Genomic DNA, 18,816 nt, shown 5'->3' on the forward strand with positions numbered 1-18,816 from the left:
GTACTAGGTAATTTAGAGATTTATTATGTGTATTGATTGCCTTTGCTCCATTGCTAAAGACAGGGATTTTTACGGTTGTTATTCACTGCTGTGTTCCCAGAACCTAGAAAAGTGGCAAGCATATAATTTCTACTCAATAAATAGTTGTTGAATTGGAAGGAAGGAAGGAAGGAAGGAAGGAAGGAAGGAAGGAAGGAAGGAAGGAAGGAAGGAAGGATGGAAGGGAGGGAGGGAGGGAGGGAGGGAGGAAGGGAAGAAGGAAGAGGCAGGCATGTAAATATGCAGGGGAGATCTTCTACAGGATTCTGTGGTTTCCCCCACCCTGCCTTATCAGGGTCATCAAAATAATAATACTGAAATAACCAAACCTCATTTTTTCTAAAAGATACGTTTTTTAAGATATTTAAATGTATTTTATTCCACATGCCACATCAGATTGTCCAATAACCAGAAAGCAGATGTTCACATTTAAAAGTTCTGTCAGACAATATGTGTGTTATAATAAATACCGACCGAGTGCACATTCTTGGGAAGGAAATACGGTTGGCCCCTTAGACAACACAGGGGTTAGGGGCACCAACACCCTGCACAGTCGAAGATCCACGTGTAACTTTGGACTCCCCAAAAACTTTACTACCAATAGCCTGCAGTTGACCAGAAGCCTTACCAGTTGCATAAACAGTCAACTGACACTTACGGTGTATGGTATATGTATTATATACTGTACTCTTACAACAGAATAAGCTAGAAAATAAAATGTTATTAAGAAAAGCATAAGGAAGAGAAAATACATTTGCAGCACTGTCCTATATCGAAAAAAAGCTACGTATAAGTGGACATTTGCAGTTCGAGCTCGTGTTGTTCGACAGTCAACTCTACGTCAGCTGTAGCTGTTTCGGGTGAGGCAAAGTGTGCAAATGCCAATTCCCTGTGCTGTTAAAGTCTCACAATAATAATATCCACATGGAAAAGGAAGTAGCTGGAACTGAAAAAGATGTCACACGAGAAGCACCATGGAGAACTGGGAAGACCACGGGTTTTAGGATTGGACTGTTAAGCAGGCGTTGCATCCTGGGTTTTACTCTCAAAAGATGAGGGACCTCTGACAAGTTATTTAACTTCTCCGAGCTCAGTATCCTCATATGTAAATTGAGAATGACAAGGGCAGCCACCTTACTGGGTTGCTAGGAGGATGAGAACTAGCTCAGGGGTATAAACCCCTTAGCAGTTGCTCAAGAATTTGCTAGTAGCAGGAATGGTAACAGTAGTATCAGGCCATCTAATGCATTTTTGGATAGAATGAGAAAAGATAAAAACATATAGCTTTGATAAACAGAGTCTATATCAAAGGACGATAGCAAAATAGACCTTGGCAAAATCTCTGGTAAGCCCGAGAGCAGAGAATTCTGTGTGCGATCTGTCAGCATGTAGTGGGGGAGAAGCCATCGTGACCCTCCTAAGATTAGAGGCTAAATAAAAGAAGCATGAAGTTAAATATTTACATTTTGGACCCTCCAGAAAGCAGGACAATATTTTCTCAGCAAGCTCCCGCTGTATGCTTGAAGGAACACAAGTACTGTTTATTCTCCACGCATGTTGGATGCACTATAAAATGACAGATTGGGGACAGGTCAGAGCAAAAATGCGACAGGGGTAGAGCTAAATGGACTTCTGCAAGTCTCTCTGGGACATAACTTTCTTAAAGGAAACTACGACAACACTAATTGTACCTAATCACTGTCCCATCACGTTAAGTCCAGCCTTGGAAGAGATTTCACAAAGTGCTCGAACAACCCCGGGAAACCGGGCTGCAAGCAGCATCCCTGCATTAGGAAGGATCTGTAGGCTTCTCTTGGCTGAAAAATGATAGATGGCCTTGGCAGGCATGTCATTTCCTATTTTGTGCTTTCATTTTTCAGACCAAATTGCACTAAACCACAAAACCATCGTGTGCCCCATGATCGATGTCATTGACCACAATCACTTTGGGTATGAGGCACAAGCTGGGGACGCCATGCGAGGCGCCTTCGACTGGGAAATGTACTACAAAAGGATCCCCATCCCTCCAGAGCTCCAGAGGGCAGATCCCAGCGACCCTTTCGAGTGAGTAGCAGCTGAGGGAGGGGCCGCGGGAGCGAGGGCAGGTAACTCATTTCAGGCACGTGTCGGCTTGGGACCCATGAGGACAATTATCTCTAACGTAATGGATGAAAACAGGTGGCAACAATATCCGCACCTTGGAGGAAAGTCAGGCCTACGAGTTGTAGCAAATTACAAGCTGCACTGAGTACGTGGATCATGCCTTGCCGAACTTCGCGAAGCAGCAGAGTGTGTAGACGTGAGAATCAGAAAAAGGCAGAGTTCACTGAAAATGCAGAGTCCCAGCTATTCTCTCTCAGACGTTCTCTTCCTCTTCTCAGTTCTCTCTTTTCTTTTGCTTTTTCCCTAAAGAATCATTTAAATTAGCTATTTTACTTTACTCTTAGTGGAAAATGATATAAAGTACGAAGCGGTATTTAAGCCTCTGTTTACACCCTGTTGGGAATTATGAGAGAAGGCGGTGTTTTTGAGTAGGTGCTCCCATAACTTAAACTTGGGGAATTCAACCAAATGATATATCCGGCATAAATAATCTTTGATAACCCTGCCATTAATTTAAACTCTATATAGATAAGAATTTACAATCATCTATTGGTCTCTACAAAGTTAAGTCCTTTTTTCTTTTTTCAGTGTGGACATGAGATTTGTGCATGTCAAGAAAAAGAAAAAATATATATATTTGCTTTAGTTTGACCAACTCTTAGGACCAGTAATGGGGAATGGTGACCTTTTTCCACAAGTTAGCCCAGAGATTGCCCAATGCGTACTATTACTTATTTCTCCTGCTTCACCCTTTTGATCGCATTAAAATTTTCACAAATTTTGAAACTATCATATATTTTTTCTTAGGACAAGAAGAATATCTGTGATTGAGGCTTTGCATACTTTCTAAGGGTGTGTTTAAAATGTGTTAAAATCAATATTGTCTTTTCATTAATAATATGGGCAGTAAAAGTTTGCAGTGGAGAAGCTCCCGAGTATGAAAACCACTTCTGTAACACTAACCCTTTAAACTACAAAAAATACGTGATAAACAGCAGGAAAACGCTTCTTGCAATTCTAGTCTCTGGAAAGATAACCTCTCGGGAATGCGGAGAGGATTTCAGAAGACATTAGCCTGATGAAAAGGGAGAGGTAAATGATTTCTTTTGTAATATGAAGCACACTTATCAAGTATCCAGAATTTCAGAAGGCCTCTTCCTACTCTGAAATTGCTGGAGAGTTTTTGAGAAGAAATAATAAAGGCCCGTTGTTACTCTTCCAAATGTTTTGGCCAAGATTTCAAGGATATTCAAAACTACTAGAAATGTTCTTTAGCGATAGAGTTTCCAGTAAGCATTTGAAGAGGGCCCAGCTGGAGAGATGTTCGTCAGGCTTTCCTGAAGTTAACTATGGGAAAGCCTTGGCAAAGGGGCTTATTGGGGGATGGGGTGGGATTTGAAGCCAGGTTGGGGCTTGGGGGAGGATGCAAAAGGACCCTAAATATGGTGTCGGATGGCAGCTGACAGGGGAACGGCCACAGTCTGGTTGCTACTCTCTGAGGCAGCCATGTTTTCAGGGCTAGAATTCATCCATGATGGTTTTCCAAATACTCTCAATAGTGACTGAGTTAAAATGACCTTCTACTTGACTGCCCCTGCAGTGGCTGAGTGGGGCTCCTATTCTCGGCAGAAACGGGTTCAAACTGCTCCCAAGGGAATCTCAGATGGTGAAAACTATGAAAGTATTCTCAGTCCCTGCACTGGCAGTTGAAAGTGTTTGCCAGGCAGACCCTGGCTGTGGCGATCACCGTATCAGGCACCTTGCTTAACCCCAGAGCTTGCAGAGTTGGTAACTCTCGGAATTAAATTACCTCTTGTTCCTGTCACCGACGCCGGTGGTTGCTGTCCGTCAAAGATCGCATTCGCCTCTTGAATGCTACTGCTTTTCTGGCTTTTCAGTCCCTTTGATTCCTAGGAATGTGGACACTTCAGCCTTTTGTAATAAATGTAGCTTCCAAGAGATGTCCACTTTGATCTTAGAAATTGCATTTGCCTTCCTGATAATAAAAGAATGGTTACCCAAGCAGCTAGGAGCAGTGTCTTAGCCATTCCATTATCTCCATAGTCACCTGAATGTGTTCGTAAACAGACAGACGGGCTTTAGGCTAAAACTTGCTTCTCTAGATGTAAAGCTTTAAGGTACACGGAGTGAATGCAGTCTATCTAAATATCTCTCCCATGGACTTTCATGTTTCGAGTGGCTTCTGCAAGGGCTATGTAGTTTTCTCTGGGAGGCGGGGAGACGAGGCTGAAAAGACAAGAAAGGAAGTAACGAATATGTAAATGCATTGCAAACCTCAGGACTTTTCATGCAATGTATGCAAACTTCATCTTTCTGTAACAAGTTTATCAAATGTCCTAAGTGGCAAAACCTCCATTCTCTCATTTATTCTGCCATTATTTGAGTTTCCAACATCTAACTATTGACAATGGTAGTGGGTTTTTTTCATCTGCAAATCCTGTGAAATGAGTGGGGCATGAACAGTAATTATTAATGAACTGAATTGACAATTTCAGGGTACTATGTGAATGCATAAGTATTCTTGTTATTTCTCAAATATTTGGCTTCGGTTATAATGCATATATGGGTCAAGGTATAAACTGTCTTTCTCAATATAGGTTACCTGGCCAGAAGAACTCAAAATCTATCACTTCCTAAAATGGGAACCAAGACCTTCAACAATCTGACTAGGGAGGAAAAGGAAAACCCGGAGATAGCTTTGAACACTAAGAAAAGATTTACTCACATGTGCAAAAGGATCTGGTTTTCAGACAAACTGCTCCTAGAATATGAGAGAAAATGCAGTATTCGTAGTTCAAATTATTACATGGCAATCACAATTCTAACTGGATGGAATACATCTGAAAAACATTCTTGTCTTCTGAAAAAAAAAAGAATGCAATACCCTCCCCCCCTTTTCAGATGGCTTATGTCATGATGTGATGGTTTTAGGAAATTCTTGTTTTTTGTGGCTTTTATAAAGTTTCCTTATTCCTGGTTTCTGTCTAATCCCAGACCTCTCCTGTGTGACAAAACATAATATGCTCCTTTAGTCATGATGACAAAGACAAAGATGTTCGTTCACTTTCTGACCACTAACTTACTTCTCCAATCTTATCTCAGCATCTACAAGTTTAGAAAAGACGAGAAGAAATGATCTTATTCAACTTCCCTTTAATACAAACAACCACTAGACAATGTCCGAGAAAGGTGACTGGCCTCTTCTTGAACTTGTGAGGAAAGTAATATTTGCTACCTCAAAAGACAATCCATTCCATTAGACTGATTGACAGAAACCTTTTCCCTTACATTAGGAAATCTGCTTCCCCAACCCCAAATTGTCCTGCTTAAGGTACAAGGAACGTCTAATTCCTCTTTGATGATAGAGCTGTTAAAAGTATTTTAAAACACCTGCTATGCTTATTCCTCCAAAAGGGAAAAAAAAAGAAACTTTTTTTGGGGGGCTAAATATCCCCATGCCTTTCAGGTCCTCCAGAATCCTGCGAAAGTTCATGCTCATTGATGTCAATGTTCAATACAGGTAAATTCACTTTACTCCTGCAGCCTCGTCCGCCTTTCCCCCACTCATTCACAAGGATAGCATGAAATAGTCCATCTACTGTATCACGGACTCAGGCCCTAACGTATGAGTCTGTTGACCATAGCAAGAAAGTTAATTTCTAGGGAATTTGCACTCCCCTGGATATCACGCTTCCTTTTGCCTAAATACTCAACGATCAATTCAGCAGCCCTTTCAAATTTCAACTTTGCTGTATTTTTCAGAATCCACCTGTATCCTGTCTTTGGCTTGGAATAAATTATCTTTATTCTGTCCGTCTTCCTCAGGCAGATCTCCACAATTCCTCAAGGACTTCTAAAACTTAGAGCTTTAGTCATCATGAATGGAACTCTTGTACACGGTCATTAGAGAGGACAGACATTCTCTGTTTTCCACCCATATATATCACCAATTTCCAAAATTTAAAGAATAAGGACATCTATACCTGGGGGTAACTTTACAGGCTACAAATGCCCATTTATTCTCTGGGAAACCCCTATGTCCACAGACACAGTTTGAATGCAGTGACTCCTTATCTAGGCCGGTTACCTAACCGAGATAGACCTCAGAGCATGAGTAATAATGCCCTTAGCGGGTGAGTCCAGCTGAGATCTAGTCATTGCTCTGCTCAGAAGGCCATGGTCCGGGGCTTGCGCTGACCAGCCAAGAGGAAGAGGGGTTCTATCTTCTTTGGTGGGCACAAAAGCTTCACTTTATTAATGCAAAGAAGAGAACAGATTGAGAATAAAGTTACTTGTTGTCTGGAATAAACAATGAGCTTCCGTCAGGTCTGACAGATTGCATTAATTGACACTCAAAATTTTAACATCCCACTTGGGTAAATTCCAATGGGGATTGACTTGCACCTTAGTTTACTCAGAATTTGAAAGTAAAGATACTCTCTTTTACTCAGAACTTTTTCCATGTGGGCTTGGACCAAATATTGGTCTCCCTGAATTGAATCAGAATTAGTAAGGAATAAAACTGGCTCCCCATGGAAAAAGGGTCCAGTCAAACCACGGGTTTCCTGTCAGAGGTAAAGAAAGAAAGGTAACTTTAAAGGTCTTCTCCACTTTCACCTCTTGAGTTGAATCACGTATTGCTCATCTTCCCTCTTATTCTGTCCAGCCTGTATTGGGCCACCTTTAAACCAGGACCATCTGTTTGGTAGGGTGGGAGAATGTTTTTTCATACCCTACTTCTCAAGCTAAGTCAATATTCTCATGAATTTTGCTGTGGTCTCCAAGTAACTGCTTCCAAACTTTGTCCCCTTGCCTCAAAAAAATCAACCTGAGGCCCACAAAATACCATAGTCTTAGCCGCCTTGGCCTCACCCTCCAACCAGTTAGTTCTCTACGAATGAGGTTTTAAAATTGTTGTCTCAAACTTTTGAGAGGATTAGGTTGAAAACTACATTCATCGATTTAGTCTAGTGATGAGTTCCAGGAATGAAATAGGACTTTAGCTTTCTAATACCTCAACCGCAGATCTTGCCTGAACTTCACATTATTCCAGAAGCCAATTAATCTAACCAAGTAACCTGCCTCATTAAGTCTATGTAACATGCAATACAAAACCTAACATTTGTCTAGCGTTTCACACTATATAAAGCACTTCACCACATTATCTAATTGATCCCTTCTAATAATCTGTGGCACAGGAAAAAGTAGCTATTGTTATTTTTCCAGTTTTGCAAATAAAGAGACAGTAAAAGAAAATTAACTAACTAATAAGAGGTAACATCAGGACTTCAATTGACATCTTCATTCATTCATTCAAATCTCAAATTTTAGGTTTAATCAATCTCTTAGGATTCAAATCAATGCCTTCTTTCATTCATTCAGACTTTAAATCTAGAGGTAATCAATACTTTTCCTCTCCTTTGAAGAGACACTTAGGCACCCATTAAGTGAAATAGTTTTATCAATTAATGTCTCATAGTGAGTCCGTAATGAGAGCAAGAAAGAACCAGATTGCCTCGTTGCCTGTATTGTGTTCTTACCAGTAGACCAAACTAGGGCTGATAGGTTGAAAATGTCAGCTTTCAGTTTCTTCCTAATGAAGGGAAATGTCAACAATGCCAGCTTCTGGTCTGTTTATAACAAGATCTAATTCAATATTTGACAACCGCAAAAGGACAAAATGTTTAGGGAAAAATACTGTCAAATTCCTAAATGGTGTCCTAACTACAAAGGGTGAGAATAAAAGAACAGAAGTGGCTCAAGGGTCTTAAAAACTAATTAAAAACATTGAATAAAATCAATCTTCCTCAAAAGCCCAGAATGAAACCCCACTGAAGATTTTTTTAAAAACGTGAAGTAAAATGCTGTAACACGACAGAGATGTTTCACAGCAAACTTGTTAATTACTCGTCTCTCCCCTTTGGAGACCCCTCACCATCACTTGCTCTCTCTGGGCTCCTTGGCGGCCATAGCCCTGGGTCTCTCGGGGAATCACCATCTGATAAACAATTCTCACCAATAGGTCGTGAGAATACTTCTTCCCTGTCAGGTCTGCTCACCAGAAAATGACTTTCTTTCCTCCCTCTCCAGGGGGAATGATCTTTACCTCGGGAAGATGATCCCTACTATTTTCTCCTTGCTTCCGCATCCAGAAAAGCATTAGCAAATTAATTCCTAAGCAACAATCACTGCCAATATTCTAGTGCTGCGGTCCTGCTCTTCTTTCTCTTTGTCCTGCTCTCTTAAGATCGCGGGTTTCTGAGGCGGCTCTGGCTCTTCGATGCCCTCTTTCGGGTTTCTGAGCCTGGCTTTGGACTTTTCAACTTTCTCCCATGAAGGGTCACTGAATCACAGGAGAACTAACGGGTTATACTATCTGAAAGGAGGTGAAACCCTAGTCCTTCATCCCGCGAGAGATTTTTATCCCTGTTTACCAGTCACTCAGGACTATGGTCCCAGTGGGACCCTGGAACACTCTGGCTTTTGTCTACCCAAACCCCAGACCTTACCATGATTTATGTTCTAACTAGCCCCTGTCCTTTTTCTATGGTAACATCTCTTGAACCTTGGACTTCCAACGCTTACTCCTGGTCTTGCTTCACTCCTGCCAGATTAGCTAGCCCCTTCACAGCCAGACTTGAGACTGAATTTTTCATCTCAAGCACCCCTGGGCAGAATCAGCCAATCACCTCTAGACCTCCAGCGCCATCCAACAGTTATCAATAAACCCGCAACACTTAAGACTTCGCAATTGGCTTGTATGTGTCAAAGAATTGTGGAGCTCTGAATACATTGATGACTTTTTCTTGTCCATTTACCTGTTCTTTCAACCATGAACCACTTTGCTTGCTTCCCAAACGGGTGTCCTGAGTTCATCTTTCCATCTCACGTGTGATGACTGTTTTCTGTGTCCTTTCCCCACTCGTCAAGATGTGCCTTGATTCTACCTACATTCACTTCTTATCTGGGTTTTCATATGGGTTCTGTGCTCTGTGGTGTAATCACCCTCTGACCAGATCTCCTGGTTGTGGGCCCCCAGCCTTCTCTCATCAAAGTTCTACCAGCATTTACCTGAGGAGAAAACCTCCATGAACCTCTGAAAGTATTGTCACAGCCCCCTCCCGAGTCCCCAAGCTTCAGCAACATTTATTCTACCTTTGACACCCTCACACTAGAGTGTGGCAGAACTTAACAGAACCCTCTGCCATCACCCAGCTCTCTCCTTCTCTCCCAGAAGACAGGACTGTAGACCCAAGGCCTGCGCACAGCCAGCTTTGTTTTCTTACCTGAGGCTTTCCTGCTACAATACCTGCTCCGGTCCTGCGGTCTTCTTCACTTCCTCCTCCGGGCAACCACGCCCTCTTTCCCCTCTAATTATTGCTAACTTGGGTACTAGAATGGAAACTCGGTGAGGGCAGGGAGGACTGTTTTATTCACTTTATTCAGCCCACTTGTACCCAGTCCCTACCCATAACAGGCCCTCAATAAAGATATAGCGAATGGATGAAATAAATATTAAGTTCAGGAGAAGAAATGATCCAACAAGGCTGTGTGTATTTGAATAAGAGGTGACAGTTTTTCAAGAAAGGATACCAGCTGAGGAAACACTGTGGCACAGGATTTGCTAAGCACCGTAGTTGTAGGGTTTTCCCCCCACAGACTCATTTGAATACAATGGTAATTCTTGTAGAGTGGTAGGAAAGAAAGAAAAATAAATAAATTCTGGTTGAAACCAAACTTCAGAAGGCTTTTGTTCTGCACGTAGAAAGAAGAGAGATAGTAAAGGAATGTTTTAGGAAAAGCTATCTGGTAGCAGAAGGCCTTCCTGGAATAACTTATATTATAAATGACAAAATTATTTTTATTTTTTTTAAGATTTTATTTCTTTATTTGAGAGACAGAGAGAGACAGAGACAGAGCATGAGCAGGGGGGAGGGGTAGAGGGAGAGGGAGAAGCAGACTCCCTGCTGAGCAGGGAGCCTGATGTGGGGCTCCATCCCAGGACCCTAAGATCATGACCTGAGCCGAAGGCAGACATTAACTGACTGACCTACCCAGGTGCCCCACAAAATCATTTTTATTTTTTATTTTTTTATTTTATTTATTTTTTTTTTTTAAAGATTTTATTTATTTATTTGACAGAGATAGAGACAGCCAGCGAGAGAGGGAACACAAGCAGGGGGAGTGGGAGAGGAAGAAGCAGGCTCATAGCGGAAGAGCCTGATGTGGGGCTCGATCCCATAACGCCGGGATCACGCCCTGAGCCGAAGGCAGACGCTTAACCGCTGTGCCACCCAGGCGCCCCCCCACAAAATCATTTTTAAAACCACAATCCAGAAGATAACAAAATCTTTAACAAAGAGGCAAGTTCTCAATAAAGTAATGATATTGATCTTTCAGTTCTATCTATTTCTAACAAACACCAAGATGCTGTAAGAATCTCAGGCTGTCTAAGGACGCCTGGGTGGCACAGTCGGTTAAGCATCCGACTCTTGATCTCAGCTCAGGTCCTGATCTCAGGGTTGTAAGTTCAAGCCCAATGTGGGGCTCCAAGGAGGCTTCTTAAAACACAAAAAATCTCGAGCTGTCTAGATTCTAGACAACACCTACAATCCAATGGGAGCAGCGCACAACAAGCAGGATGCCCGAAACACCTTGCTGGAGTGCAGAGCTGGAGGGACTAGAGGACTTGGCAAAGATTATGGTCTTAGAAGCAGGGGGTAGATAAGCATAACAAGCCTGGATAACGTGTACAAACCTGAAAGTCTAGGTAAGAAACAAACCCTTGCATATAGTGTTCAGAGGAAGCCGTGAATGTTTATATTGGAAGAAATGGTGAATAGTAGAGTCTGTATCCAGGAGTCAGCAGGCCGTGGTTTGATGATGCTGAGATGATATTGGGTCTGAGCAAAAAATCAGAGGAGAGAAGGGTTTATGACTTGACCCAAAGGGCCCCTGAAAGTCTCTAGTCCTAAATTCTCTGCACAGGCATAGAACACATTTGGCTGCAAGGGCTATCGGTCAGAACCCGATTCCACGATTATATACATGCAATCATTGTTAGTATATTATATTATTATTTTACGTTTTTACAACAACTATAATTATGTTACAATTATGATGGTTATATTACCATCATATAAACCATTACATATTACATAATTACAATTGCATAAATTTTGCTTGTAAACCACTTCAAATAATTTTTCAAAGAAAGTGGATACATATGAATCATAGGAGCAAAAAAAAAAGAGGCAAAGGCTGGCTTTGAGTTTCTGCTGATGTTTTCTGAGGTGGGAGTCTTCGTTCCAGATTACATGTGGCCGTAGGTGAATGTCTCAGTCTGAGCGGGTGGCTGTAACAAGATATCACACACCAGGTGGTTTATACAGAACAGAAATTTAGTTCTCATGGTTCTAGAGACTGGGAAGTCCAAGCCCAAGCCCAAGGCACCGGCAGATTTGGTGGTGCTGGGAGCCTGCCTCCCGGTTCACAGACAGCCGTCTTCTTGCTGTGCCTTCACCTGGCAGAAGGGCCAAGCATGCTCTCTGGTGCCTTCTTCATAAGGGCTCTAATCCCACTCGTGAGGGCTTCATCCTCACGACCTAATCACCTCCCGAAGGCCCTGCTTCTAAACGCCTTTGTGTTGGGGGTTAGGTTTCGTATGAATTTGGGGGCCACAAACATTCAGTCCATAGCAGTGAGAGCGCGCTCAGAGAGGAGTCGTACATACAACCGAAAAGATTCAGATACGAGGCAATTCCTATGTCAATCCTCCACCAAAGTTAGAGCAAATAAGAAATGCAATAAAATAAAATATAGTAATGCATTTACTCTCTTTGATATAAATAGAAATGATATAAACAGAAATATACTTGTATAAGCTTACCTATAACTGAAGTAATTGGTCTTTATTGTTCGGTGTTCCGATTAGCTATTTCTTGCCCAGGAGCATACAGTGAGGCCACACTCACGGAGACACTGGTTTCAGTCAAGACCATCATTCCTCCCTTCAGAGAATTAATCAAGCAATGGTTGTAATGCCAAATGTCAGGGATAAGGTTTAGGGTGTTTTTTGGTTTTTGTTTGTTTGTTTGTTTTTTGGTCTACTATTTCCTGGGTAGATCCATCGGGAAAGATGTCAAGGAGAAGATAATATCTGTTTTTGTTTCTCGGAGTGCCAGTAGAAATTGAACAAAATGAACTCTGAGAGGCGAAGTTACATGGCATAGCTCGCTGGACAGGCGAAGGCCTAGCCATCTGTGTTCATGCTGGCCAGGCGGTGGTGAGCCAGAGTCTTCAGGCTACAGTCTTGAACCGAAAAGTGACCTAGAGGCACCTTCCGGGTTGAACCCTCTTCAGTGATGGAACTCTGTGGCAACACCAAGATGTCTGGTGTTCACATTCCTTCCTCCTACATTTTGGCTTGTTCTTCCATCAGTAGGAACAAGAATGGAAGACAAAGAGTGAACTTGGCCTAGACCCTGCTTGTGGAGTCAGCTAAGCCAGGGCAGGGGGGCACAAGATTCACAAGGCCAGAGAGTTTTCCAGGCTGCCTTGCCCTGGGAGGAAAACTTATCCCGGGTTTCCAGAAGGGATACACAAAGGAAGAAATTGAGCGAAGCAGGATAAGTGAAAAGGATAAATGGGACAAGAAAGGAATGACATCATTAGCCGAAAGAGGAAGCCCACCTGAATGGCATATAAGTAAAAGCTAACAGTGCAGGGCCAGGCTGTGTGTGACCAGCAAGAGAAACCGGGGGCCTGCGCTTCCTCAACGCCGAGGTGGGAACAGGCGATATACATCCTATCCCTCCCTCTCCACTTCGAAGTTTAAAAGTTCAAGAAGAAAACAGGCCTGCCAAGTATTTTTCTTTTGTTTCACACTGCTCTAAGATTAAATTTTAACTTTTTATAGTAATAGAAATCACCATCTGGACAATAACTCTAGTGCATAGAACAGGTTTCAAGCATCCAGTCACAACCCAAATGCACAGAAGTGTAACCTTCATCTCTGTAGCTGAACCCAAGAGAAGATCAGAGCCATCCTTCCATGAGAGCAAGCAGGTCTGCTTCTGACGCTCGCAGGGCCCAGGGCAAGAGTGCTCACGAAGGCCCAGGTGGCTCATGTCTAAACATTTAGAAGTTATAAATCAAACTAGCCCACTGCTGAATTTTGTTCTATTCTGCTACTTTCCTTTATATACCCACAAATCAACCTGGAGGGCCGGGTATGCATGTGGAATTCCTCCGGAAAGTTCTCCAGGTTGTTAGGGCAGCTTGCGGCAATACAGCGGCCCATGGCTAATGTCTTTCTCTTCCCATTTGTTCTGCCTGCACCTTCACAGCCCACATGTCCTAGTCCATCCGCAAAAATAGCCATCCTTTGGGCACCCCCTCAGCTTGAGGTATAAACTCCAAGCCACAGAAGGGAATGAAAGAAGATGTCACAGGCCTTAGAAGTAGGATTGGAACCTTTGTATAGAGAATAACGCAGAGCCCAGTACATAGTTTATAAGAGGTGGGCAGCGGTCATCTCTTGGCCCCAAGGGTGACTCATCCCGTCGGGAGGGGAACATCCAAAGTTGTTCAGCACATAGGCTCTCCTTCCTGGGTCTGAGGTCACTAGACAGCAGTGAGCTCTGATCTCACCAAGAAGACCCCTTCTGATCCAGCACTTGGTCTCTTAAAGGTGAGTTCCCAGTGAATTCTCAATTCCAGTCCATTCAAAAATCTAATTCCATATCAGGATTGTTTTCCTTTCCAAATTGCTCAGCTCAGATTTCTTCTAGTCTCCTCCTCTCTGGGATGGGGTCTTGGTACTAGGGATAGTCATGGTAGGGGACATGGGTTATCTAAAGTTTTATCTTTTTTTACTAGCTTTCTGTGGATTCAATTGAATGTAGCTGATCTTTACAAAGAGGCTTTAGTCCTCACTGGACACTTCGCAGCAATGTCCGCAGCCGTCACCTCTCTGTCACCTCTCTGTCTTATGTCTTGACATGGGATGAGCCCCCTCCTTTTGACTCAGCCCTATCTAAGTTCCAAGTTCTTGTTCAGTACTAGTCCTGGAGACGCAGTTACGTGCCCTAAATGATCCCTAGCTTTGGTTTGTTCAGCCCCGAACCTCAGAGATGGGTCCCTTCCCTACACTGTGTCTGTCCTGTCTGGTATTCTAGATTTCAAGTCTCATTTATGTACCGCTTGTCCCCTTTCCCAGACATGCAAGAACATCTGGCTGTCCTCTACACATATGCAGGCTATGCGGACCTGGAATGTTTTTTTCCAGTTTTATTTTTAAAAATTCCCTAGAAGTTACAGATAACTAAACAAAATCTGAGAAACTAAATTAAAGAAATCTAATTCCGTAAACTGTGCTGAGTCTAGAAAATAAACTAACTTTGGGAGGCTGAAATAACTCGTTGAAAGACACATGCTCCAGTAAATATGGGTATGTCTAAGACTTCTTAACATTCAAATAAATTCCACGGAAAGACCATTTTCTCAATTCGGGTTACATCTATAACCCAGATAATTTCACCTTAACTAACGTAATACAGTGAATTAAATATATGAGCAAGAAATTCATTAAAACTACTGCATATAATAAAACAGTTAAAAGAGAATTTTACATAACGATTCTCTTTCGGTTTATATTTTCAAGTGCAAAATATAAAGGAATTCTTAGATAACGAAGTCTAAATTTTCCTACCTGAGAAAATGTATAAGAATGATTGGCAGCGAAAAGACGACCGATAGATCAAATCTTTGGAAACACCCTATCTTTTCAATTTGGAATTATTGTAGAAATCTCACCCAGAATGAGACTCCTGTTGCTGTGATGCTAGAGGGAGCCTGAAAGAGCCAAAACTGCAGTTGGCACAGGTTATTGTTTGTGTTATACTGCCACCTGCTGGAAAGAAGGTAAATTGTTTTAAAAGAAAGCGTTGAGGAAAGGTCCAAATCCCGGGCTTTGCAAAGGAGGTTTTGACTCTTAAAGTAAAGGTAATGCACCCTGCAAATCAAGACAAATAATCCCCAGGCCGAATGTCCAAAGTGTCCCAAGTTGAGGAAAGATAAAATAAACCCTGATTGTGAAATCACTGGGCAGCCCACACTGTGGCATTATTTACAGGTGAGTTAATATAGTGACAAAATCTTTCTGATGATCTCCTCGCCCAGAGCTCTCCTGAAAGAACAGGGGGACAGAAAAGAAGGTAGATCCTGGAGACAAACAGCTGGCACGAGAGGTAGGAAACAAGATTGGGAATCAAAAGGCCTGGGTTCATTGATTTGCCATCTGGTTAATGAGAAGCTGCTGTGAAAGCCTGGGGGCTGCTGTTAATACATCGTGATCTAGAACTCCAGCATGGTGTGAGAAAATGGCAGCCTGTCTCTGCTCTCCCTGTCTGCTGACAAAGACAGAGACATAAACAAACACCTACAAGCGTGGTGATTCATCCGAAAGTGGATGCTTGCGCGAGCTACTTGGAGTTAATCTGTCGAAAGGGACTGGGGCCAAGAAAATCAGAGGGGGTAAGCTCTGGGTGGCGCTTTGAAAGATCAGCGTCCAAAGAGGAAGGTGGGAAGAGAGTTCGGGAAAGCAAGGAGAACAAAGGACTTTCCGGGAAAGGACACTCGGAAAAGCACTAGGGAGAAACGGATGGGAAAGAGGAGGCTCCGGTCAGTCATGAAGGGCCAAGGGGAGCCATCACAGGCGTTACGCATGGCCAGACGCCAGGTTGGCCATTCCCTTCATTTGTCGTCTTGGAAAATTACTTCTCTGGACCTGACCAAAAAAAACACAAGGACATTGAATACCTTGGTGGTTGCTGAGGTCCTAAAGCCATGGTGCTGAGGTGCAATTCTGAGCACAAAAAAAGTCTCAAGTGACGTGAGGTGGTCTTTCAAGAAACCGTTCACCTCTGAGTGAGGGTATACATGTCAGAGGAAATGTTCATATATCTCATCTCCTAAACCTTAGGACCCACAAGAAAAACCCGAGCAGAGATTTAAAAAATCACTAATCATCGTTACAAAAATGGCCTGTCATTTGTTGAACTCCCGTAACTGCCAGTTAATGCCCTAGATGTTTTCCTTTTTTTTTGACTTTAGTCCTCACAACAGTCTTTTAGGTAATAATTCTTATTATCTTCATTTAACTGATGGGAACATGGCGGCTCGCGGAAGTTGAGTGACTTGCTCAAGGTCGCACAGTTAAGTGGCCACAGTGAGATGGCGTCTAGATCTGACACCACTCCACCGCGCAGAGCGACCCCCAGACACCTCACTGTTTCTCCACGCTACAAAAGCGGTGATGCTACTGCCTGTGACCCTGTGTGGGGATAGTTAATGCTTCACTCCCAGGTCTTCAACAAGGTGAAACTGGGATTTTAAACAGAGATAGAGTGAAGTTCCACCAAGGTGCCTTTCCTGGATTACCAGCTTGCTGAAATATTTTAAATTGGACCCTCCTAATGCTTTTGAGACCCTAAAGGGCTTTCTAGTTAACTTTTTTTTACTATCTCTACCAGTGACAAACCCCAATTTAATGGGCTGTGTCTGTGATAAAGCTTAAATCACCACCATTCCCTCTAAGCTGCAAAGAAGTATGACTACACAAAAATGCCTCTGCACAGAGTCTGCCTTTGCTGAGCAGAACTAACCCCGGCCCAGTCGGTGGGCGGCTGGCCTCCGCAGCCAGGGTGTGACTCAGGCCCGGGATTAGACAAGAGCCTCTCTCTGATATGCTTCCATCCTACCGGTTCTGCTCCCAGTGCTGGGTGGTGGTGTGGGTGGGTGGTGAGAGTGGGACTTTGTCTGGGCCTTGTTTCCATAGAAACCATACCTTATTAGGTCTCTGCAAGGAGAGAGGACCAGATCAGTCCTTAGCCGGGATGTGAAGGAATCACATCCTCTTCCTCATTCCCCTCCCACATCCTATTTCTTCATGCCCACACCTACCGAATAACCGCCTATACCTGGTTGAGGACGCTCCAAGTGTTCCTTGAAGCACCCAGCCTGTGCCGCCATCAAAGGTCTCTTACTTCAGTGTGGATTCACCTTTCTCCTCCTCCGTGAAAATTCCCATTCCTTTAATATACAACACTCAAGACGGTACTTGATGTTACATTTTTTTTTATTGTTAAAACGATTTCATACTAAACTATGTGTCTCTAAAGGAACCTTTTCGCTTCTAGAACCTGGATGCTTAGTTACCCCAATGAATCCCTCTGAGCACATCTGGAGCTATAGAGAGGATACGTATATTTCTACAGGCATCTTCCCCAAGACAACAAAACGTTTTTTTTCAGATACTGCCAAATGAAATGTCATAATATTACTTCAAAATAATATTCAAAATATGGTTGCTGTTGGTAATGATGGCTTACATTTGTCTAGCAACTTACAATTTACAAAGTAACTTTGTATGTATTATAATATCCACTCTATATGTGAGGAAACAGGTAATTAATGTCTTATTCAAAGTCACGTGGTCAACAGAAGCAAAACCAAGAACTTCTAAGTTTTTCCATTCATGAGAAATGCTGTTTAACCAGTGCTCTAAAAAGAAAGCAGGAGAATGAGATGGTGAAATATGTTGCTCAAAATCAGGAAAAGAGGAAAAGGGGCTCCTCCCAAAGTCACCTTCCAACCAACTTGGCATCGCGTGTGCTTAGCTCAGGACCTTTTCTTCCAAGTGACCGAAACGCAGCTCAGGCCAGCCTGCGTAGAAGGGGTCTCCATGGACCCATAAAATCCAGTTGCAGGCAAGGCAAGGGCCTCGCTTCTACAGCAGCTGGACCTGGGCCTTGAGCACCATCTGAACTCACTTCTGGCTCTGGTCTCTGCTGCTCTCACCCGTGTGGCCTCATTTTGCCAGGCCGCCAGACAGAGCACGGTGGCCACAGACAGTGCATGTCTCACCACCTTACAAAAGACATGACTTGTCCCAGCCTGGATCATGGTTGCTCCTGGCCCCATCATTGCTGCCAGAGTGGATTGGCAGCCCCATAGAACCACATGGGGTGTGTGTGTGTGTGTGTGTGTGTGTGTGTGTATTGGGGTGTTACCCGCTAGGCCAGGGGTGTAACAAATGTCTGTTATGCCTGGAGAATAGGACTCTAAGCTGGATATCATTTACAAGTTCATCAATAGGTCAATTTTTAAATTAAAATGCCCAATATTTTCTCTTCTCCATATTCTGGAAAGCTTAGGTTCATAGTTTGTAGGAAAACTGTAATTTAAGGGAGAAATTATAACCACTTGTCATTCCGAAGATATTGCTGTCCGTAGGTACCAGAGAGCCCTTAAGTTGAAGAGAAACTAGAGAAGGCATCTTTTCTTGTCACTCATTTGTGTTCCAGACACGATAGGCTCAGGACGCTGGAGTTGCTGAAACCTGCCATCGTGACCTGAGAATCACGTTAGGCAGTCCCTTTCCCCCTGGCTTTCATCCCCTGCCTCCGTGGCCTTTGCAGGCTCCCCATTCCCCCACACTGGAGCCCCAGCAAGATTCGTAAGAAGGACCAAGGTGACCAGGTGCTGTCATTTAGAACTCGTGTGGCTGTAGGTCATTATTCTCTCCAGAGGAATAGCTGTAATACTCATCCCATTCAGCAGTAACAGAAGGTTAAAAAAGGACTTTTCTGA

At 43.1% G+C, this 18,816-nt stretch overlaps 1 protein-coding gene across 1 annotated transcript in view; it reads left to right on the forward strand.

Moving 5' to 3' along the window:
• Positions 1-18,816, forward strand: part of GALNTL6 (polypeptide N-acetylgalactosaminyltransferase like 6) — a 1,130,868-nt gene that overhangs the window by 931,221 nt on the left and 180,831 nt on the right. Inside the window, exon 7 of the mRNA XM_026518852.4 lies at positions 1,920-2,103. Within this exon, the coding sequence (XP_026374637.1) occupies positions 1,920-2,103 (184 nt within the window). The remainder of the gene's footprint in view (positions 1-1,919; positions 2,104-18,816) is intronic.

This window comes from Ursus arctos, unplaced genomic scaffold, assembly GCF_023065955.2.
Source record: "Ursus arctos isolate Adak ecotype North America unplaced genomic scaffold, UrsArc2.0 scaffold_11, whole genome shotgun sequence".
Lineage (NCBI taxonomy): Eukaryota > Metazoa > Chordata > Mammalia > Carnivora > Ursidae > Ursus > Ursus arctos.